At 47.2% G+C, this 7,575-nt stretch overlaps 1 protein-coding gene across 1 annotated transcript in view; it reads left to right on the forward strand.

Moving 5' to 3' along the window:
• Positions 1–4,462, forward strand: part of MYO10 (myosin X) — a 267,646-nt gene extending 263,184 nt beyond the window's left edge. The window contains 3 exon segments of the mRNA XM_014582836.2: positions 1–19; positions 1,147–1,338; positions 3,006–4,462. The exon segment at positions 1–19 is cut by the window's left edge and continues 23 nt beyond it. Coding sequence (XP_014438322.1) covers positions 1–19; positions 1,147–1,338; positions 3,006–3,107 — 313 coding nt within the window. The 3' untranslated portion in view covers positions 3,108–4,462.
• The last annotated feature ends 3,113 nt before the right edge of the window (positions 4,463–7,575 follow it).

A 7,575-nucleotide genomic window follows, 5' to 3' on the forward strand; every position in this document is an offset into this window, starting at 1 on the left:
GACGCTCTTTGACGTGGAGGTGAGAGCTGGATGCCGCACCCTGAGGGACGGCAGGGGCTGGTCCTGGAATAGGTGGTGTCCGCGAGTGTGAATCATGGCCAAGTTCCTGTGGAGTGAGGGCAGGATGAGTATTTTTTTTTACCTGCTCCTTTCTTCACATCCTCCTGTCTGCCCTGGTTCACGTCAGCCCTGTGTTGTTACCCCTTAAAGAAGTGCTCTTACTTTCTTCCATCCATCTGTACAAGAAAGGCTAAAGTGAATCCACGAGATCCTTGGTTCCACTGTACATACTGGGCATTGCTCCTTGTGAGCAGGAGCCGTAGCTGCTCAGTGCAGAATGAACTGGACAATGTTCTCTGTGAGCTTTGAGTGTGTATTTGAAGAATAACCATCTGAGAAAGGAGGAGAAGCAGAACTAGAGATAGGAGAATAGATGGCTCAGGTTGCTGGTGGCGGGTCTGTGAAGTCCCTTGCCTAGTGTGGGAGGGCAGGAGTGCATGTCTGTGTCCACGTCTCTATCTCACGTCCCTTCTCTTTATAACTCACCAGGAGTCCATTGCAGGGATCCACTCTTACCACCTAATCCCTCCCAAAGACTCTACCTTTCAACGCCATGAGGGAATTTAGTCTCCTCTTAATACCGTCACCGCCAAATTGGAACACCAGACCACTTCCATATTGCTGAGTCAGATGACTAGCAGAATGATGAGACGTGGACAAGCCAAACAAAGCGTAGGACTGGACCAATTAGCTTTTCCCCAAAGTAGCCAGAAGCCAATCAAAATAGCCATAGAGGTCCTAGTTCTCATATTTCCAGTCCCCTGATCATGCCTGCATGAGGCATGAGTCCTGGACTCAAGGCCTGTCTTATGGTGTCTGTTTTGTTTTGTTTTATTTAAATAATTATTGATTGATTGATTGATTTAGTTCACATGAGTTTTGCCAGAGAAAGAGAGTGAAAGAGGGAGAACTAGAAAGCAAGCCTCCAGGTCCGGGACTCGAACCTAGGTAGCCCATATGGGAATTCCAGCATCTTAACAACCACTCCGCCTACTGGCCCCATCAGTATCTGTGTTTTATGCCTCTGGTTGCTCTGTGATTTAACTCCGCATCAATTTAACTCTATGCCAACTCTCTTGTCATCAGTGCAAGGAGGGCGGCTTCCCCCAGGAGCTCTGGTTGGGTGTCAGTGCGGATGCTGTCTCGGTCTACAAGCGTGGAGAGGGCAAGCCATTGGAGGTCTTCCAGTACGAACACATCCTGTCTTTCGGGGCACCTCTGGCCAACACATACAAGATTGTGGTGGATGAAAGGGAGCTACTGTTTGAAACCACTGAGGTAAGAGGCAAAGCAAGGGCATCTTTTCATTTTGGGCCTTGACAAAGGGAAGGGGACATCCATTCCCTGATCCCTTTGGCCAAGTCGTTTTCTTTACATATCTCACTTTAACACATATAAAAACCTAGTATGGTGAGCCTTTCAAGCTGAGAGTTCCTCATAGGCCAAAATTGGATAACCCTGAATTTCTTTACAGCAGAGAAATTTGGTTTCATTGTGTAGGGAGTCTTACCAGTGGAGGAAAGAGAGAGAAAGGGGACTGGTAGAGAAGTCCAAGAAAAAGTATAAGGAAGTATTGTTTGTCAATAAAACCTTGTGGAAATGAGACAGTCATAGCAGAGAGTTATAGATGTGCCTCCTCTCAGGAGGTATCCATGGAGCAGAAGGGAACCGAGGGAACTGGCTGTCCTGGGAGTGGCTAATTCTGGATCACAAAATCACGCAGAGAAGCCTGTCCATGTGTGCTTTCAGCAGCTACATTTAAAAACAGTAATGGTAATACAGGAAGCCTGTTGGGGCTTCCTCAAAGGGAAGAGCTAGCAGACCAGCCCTGTGGCCTAATGGTTAAGGGAGCTAGAGCCCATGTGGCCTACCACAAGGTTCAAGTCCCAGCCCCTGTGGCTTGAAAAATATGCCCGGTATGTGTGCGCACATGCCCAAATCTCAACAGGATGAGAAAGGATTACAGTGTGACGGTGCCCCATTGGGGGGTGCTTTGTCTCTCTCCCATTTTTCTGTCTTTCTGATGAGTGCCTATGCCCTTTGGTGGTTAAAAAAAAGTACAAAAGCTGCTAAAAAGCAAAGTGGTCATGGGAAGGGGTGGCCTGCTGCCCACTGCGTGATGCAGAGGAGGCGGAGTGTGTTCGAGGTGCTGGAAGGCAAGGATCAGACCCAGGATGTGGCGGTAGGTTGACTCGGCTGACAAGGAGAAGAAAGGGGGTGCAAGGCCTCCGACTAGGGGTGCCAGGAGCCAGGCCGCAGGATTGGTCAGATCCAGTGGTGACCAGGGGTGCTGTGGGCTCTTCTGCTGCCTGGTATGATTCTACAATGATCCGTAGTGGGACAGGAGGGAAGAGAGATGAGGGAGCAGGAAGCTCGTTAAGGACGCCTTCTCCAGGAGCCTGGGCAGCAGTGAGGGTGGGCTGACCTGCGGGAGGCAATGGTGGTTAGAAGAGCCAGCGGCTGGTGGGGGGCAAGGGAAGCCAGGCATCTGGCAGCTGGTGCAATTCGCTGCCACCCAGAGGCTTCAGTTCTCTGTTTGTTCAGCTGCATCATGAGGGGTTGACTACAATTAAGTTGACCCAGTCTTTAAGGCTGTGGCCATGGACCTCGCATTCCCATTTATTCCCAGTCCTAATGCGACCAGCTGACGACAGTGTCCTCCGGTGTTTGCTTTTTAATGTGCACAGTCTGACAGTTTGCATCAAACTGTCCCTTGCATGGAAGGAGCCACCAGGGGGTGCACACTGCCTTTGGGAACCATCCCTTCCCTCTCTCCCTGACAGAAGAGCTAAAGCAGCTGCCCTCTTGGCCTAGTGATACCTGAGCTGGGCTGAGTATGAGCTGCCAGCTTTAGCTGGAGGAGGGGCAGAGTGTCAGGTAATTAGGGTGCGTGCTTTGACCTGGAGGCCCGCTGACTGCTGTGGGCTATGCCTTCCGCCCCACAGGTGGTGGACGTGGCCAAGCTCATGAAGGCCTACATCAGCATGATCGTGAAGAAGCGCTACAGCACCACCCGCTCCCTGAGCAGCCAGGGCAGCTCCAGGTGAAGACGCCGCTGAGCCCACATGTCTCTATACCCGAACGGGCCACTCTCGGGCCCCAACTGCCTCGGATGCCGAGCCCAGCTGAAAGCAGAGCTGTCCGGGCTTTCTGAAAGGCCCTCGTTGGATCAGGAGGTGTCTCCAAGGGTCCTTTTGCCCTGCCAACTTCAGTGACCATGTATTAAGCTGTCAACCCTAACAGTCTGCACAATTTCCAAAGCTTTACTACTCTTAAATGACATGTGCCTTACAGAAGAAAGAGGGGAGAAAACCATGCTGCCGCCAAAGCAGCCGGAAGTGCCTTAGCGTGTGCGAGCACCGTCATCGACCTTAACTGTGCTACTGAAGGGAACGCTGCCCACTTGTATGGGACACTTGGAGAGCTTGGAAGGGGGCGCTTGTCCCTCTTTTATGCACTAACCTCCCAGCCTGATTTCCCCAGAGTTGAGGGAAGGTGAGGGAGTGGGGAGGGGACACCGAGCGCAAGAGGACAGTCTGTTTTAGTCGGAGTGCTGCTGGCAGCCTTCCTGTGGACACGGATGAACTTTTTTCTTTGCTTCCCCTTTTAAGTGTATGTGCTAGCCTGTGCATGTGTGTGTTCTAGACCCAACACTTCCATCATCGTTTCGTGAGCATTAAAAGCAAAGGGAAGAGGATGTGCAATGCTGTACACAGTCTCTCTGTACATTTTAATAGTCCAGAGTTCTAGTCTTCGGTTGTTACCTTATAAGGTGGTTTTCTTAACCCGGAATCCTGGATTTTTCTGTTTTCATTGTATTTCGGAAAACACGTTTTCGACTCGGTTTTGTTTTACATGTAGCAAAGTCTGCGATCTCTGTCTGCTGTATTATAAACAGATGTGCAGCCCACGAGATAACTGTATTTATAAACCACTCTTAACGGCTCTTTCTAAAACAATATGAAGTCGTTTGGCATCTTTCATTTCTAAAAGATTTAAGATTTAAAAAGACAATGTTTCTTTGAAGATTAGCTTGTATCGTTCTGGATGGATTACAGATGTCAGGTATGGGGGAGGCTGCTGCATTTCTGACAGGACTGACACGTGAGCGAATCTTTACAGGGCCCTGACGTTGAATGCTGAGGCTTTATAAAATACACACTTATTTTATCCCAAGTTTATATGATGGTCTGAAGAAAGCACCTGTAAATAAATTGGCATTTGTGACCAGGAGAAAAGTCATCTGGTCTTGGACTTATATTTTTATATGGAAAATTTATAAAGACTTAGGCCCCCTAAGTCTACCCACACACAAAAAAGAAACTTGCCTTATCCCTTATGGACAACCATGCAAAATTGTTTGTTGGCTCACAGAAAGACCGACAATAAAGATATTAGCTAACATGCCGTGTGTTTCCTTTGTCGGGGGTGGCTCTGAGTAAACTGTGGAGGGGTAGTTTGAGTTTGGGTTTGGTTTCTGGATGTTAAATACTTTCAGTTTCAGAATATCTAAGCTTGTATTTCATGTATGAGGGGACTTAAGAAAGTTTGTGGAAAATAGAGCCAAAGTACAAGTTTGGGGCCCCAAAATTGAGATGTATACATATCTTCTAATTCATTTCTGTGAACTTTTTTTAAAAGACATCCCCCAGCCCCCTGCCCGGCATATTTGTTCATCAGAATAAAGACAGACTTGTAGCTATCTCCAGGGTTCTTTGAAGACCGAGTGTGACTCCCAGAAAGTCAAAAAGGGAAGACGTGCAGGTAAGTCAAGTCACATGAATCTGAAATGTGACGTGTGTTTATGTTGCCTCTTCCCAAAACATGCCTGCTCCTGAAACGTGCTCATCACGGGGTAGGAGACAGGGCTTGGTGGTTTGCCACCGATTCCCAGGACCAGCCCAGGACATGGGACTTGCAGCGGCTCCGGCACCAAGGCCAAGCAAATGCCTTTTCTGCAGACCGCTAAGCCCAGCCCTGCTCGGCCTCTTCCCGTCCTGCAGGGGTCTGGACTTAACCTGTAGCCAGGATGGTAGAAGGGGGAAGAGCAGCCAGCCCAGAGGTGGTGGTGTCCTCTTTTTTCATGGTAGGCCAAGAGAATTTGCCTGAAATAGCCTTTTCACTGCCTATACCTTGGATTATGTCACCCCGGTAGGCTGCCCCCGGCCCCAGTTACAGCCGAGGCTATAAATAGGCAGGGCAAGCCCTAGCAATCGATCGATCCAACAAGGGTGTGTTCGTGCAGTGCTGCAGCTGGAACCCTGCTTTCCATGTAAGTCTTACGTGTCGGTGGCTTTGCCTGGTTTTGTCTAATGTTTTATTTAGAAATAATTGTTGTGGGACCAGCAGTTAGCGTAATGGCTATGTCGCTGGACTCCCACGTAGTCGACCACGGTTCGTGTCCTGGACCTGGTGGCTTAGAACTCACGCCGGGCGCGTGTGCGTGTGTGCCCAGGATCCCAAGAGGAGAATGGAGGAGAAGGGATTGCAGCATGGTCATCCCCCCTGGGGGGTGATTTCTCGCTTTCTATCTCTCTGTCTCTCTCTGTCTTTGTGGCAAGCACACCCTATAGCGAAAACCTCTCCAAAAAAATAAAAATAATTGTCATTTCAGAGGAAGTTGCAACAATGCACAGGGAGGTGTTATCCCTTCCCTCAGCTCTTACCAGTGATAACATCCTGCTTAACTAGAGTAGTGTCAACAACTGGAAAGGGGCGCTGAGTGACTTCTGGCCAGGTCCTGTTCTGCTTTTGCTGCTTTTTCCATGCACTCGTTGGTGTGTGAGCAAGGTCAGTGCTTCTGAACATCTGGCTACTACTACAGAAGGCATCAATATGGAAGATGCTATCACGCCTCATGGCTTTCACTTGTTCCAATTTTTAATTCTTTTGAAAAAGAATATGCATAGGTGCTTTAAAAAATATGAAAAGTTGGGCCGGCAGGTGTCATGGCGGATAAGGGTGCTGGATTCCCACATGGCCGGACGTGGTCCAAGTCCCAAACCTGTTAGCTTGCTTTTTTACTTTCTCTCTGTCTCCTTCTGGTCAAATGAAAAGATAAATAATAATAACAACAAATAAAATGAAGTAAATATAGTCTAAAAATATTAAAAGATAAAATACTAGAAGTAAAAAGTAACTTCTCCCCCTAAATGTGGCCCCTTCATTACTGTGATTTTATTTACCTAGACATGGCCATTTTTACCATTTTCTTGAATAGCCTTCCAGGAATACTTTAAACTGTCCATGCCTATACTTACCTGTAGAGGATACCTGGGAAAAGGTCATGGGAAAAAGTCATGGAATTAAAGTCCGAGTTTATTCTGGTGCCCAAAGTTCTGAAAGCCATGTATGGTTTTCTCATGTGTGTGATTTCCATGGACTTTTGGAAGACTCTTTACATATGTCCCCTGTCCCAGTTCTATTTAGAAAAATGTATGAGTATATAAAACTCTCTCATATCTTGCTTTTTTCCCCAGAAAAATATTTTAGCTTTTATTCCACATGGGTACCTATCAAGTTGCCTTATTACTCTTTTCTACGATTATGGGGGAAGGAGCGTGTCTTCAAAACGTTTGTGGAAAATGAATATTATGAAAAACCTATGCATGGATTTCAAAATTTGGGAAGGGCATCAAAACTCATATTTTAATTCTATTTTTTCCACAGATGTTTTGAAGTGCCCTTGTGTATGGTATGTCCGCTTTGAGAGGGTGGGGGGATGGACCACTTTATTTTTCTATAAAAGTAAAGAAATCTGAGAAGGCAATTTTTCTTTAGTTAAAACCCTTTTTATTCGGGTATGTAGTACATTTAGTAGAGGTAGGAAATATGCCATAATAAATTTCTGTATTATTTCTTATATCATAATTGGGATCTTGGTTGACTTCTAGAACTATTTGTATCTCTCGTGGGCATAAAGTAAGTGAAGAATATGAAGATCCCTCCCCATAAAAGCTGAAGTCCAGTAAGGGACAGAAGTATCCCTGGAGCTACGTTTAGCCAGTACATTTATGGCTCCTTTGTACAGCTGCTCAGAGACGCCCTGTGGTACGCAGAAAACCAGTACACCTGGATTCCAGGTTTGGCATTGCTGTTTCAGAGTCTGTCATCTTTAGGTTAAGGTCAGCACCAGCATGCTACAACCGAAAGGCCAAATTTAGCCTGCTACCTGCTGCTGTGCATAACCTTTGTTATTGTCTGTGTGCATTTGAACCAGGAGAGCAGAGCTGGTATTGTGGCAGAGACCTCCCAGGAAGCTGAAAATACCAACTCTGGAGAAAGACTGGATTCTGTTGTAGATAATTAGGGAAGTTTAATGTCTCCTTTATGACCAATCGTCAGCTGTGGTTAAGAATTTATATTCCAGGGAACCAGCAGTTAGCGTAATGGCTATGTCGCTGGATTCTCACGTAGTCGACCGCGGTTCGCATCCCGGAACCGGTGGCTTAAAACTCACGCCGGGCATGTGTGTGTGCGTGCCCAAGATCCCAAGAGGAGAATGGAGGAGAAGGG

This window comes from Tupaia chinensis, unplaced genomic scaffold, assembly GCF_000334495.1.
Source record: "Tupaia chinensis unplaced genomic scaffold, TupChi_1.0 Scaffold143836_1, whole genome shotgun sequence".
In the NCBI taxonomy this organism is placed as follows: Eukaryota; Metazoa; Chordata; class Mammalia; order Scandentia; family Tupaiidae; genus Tupaia; species Tupaia belangeri.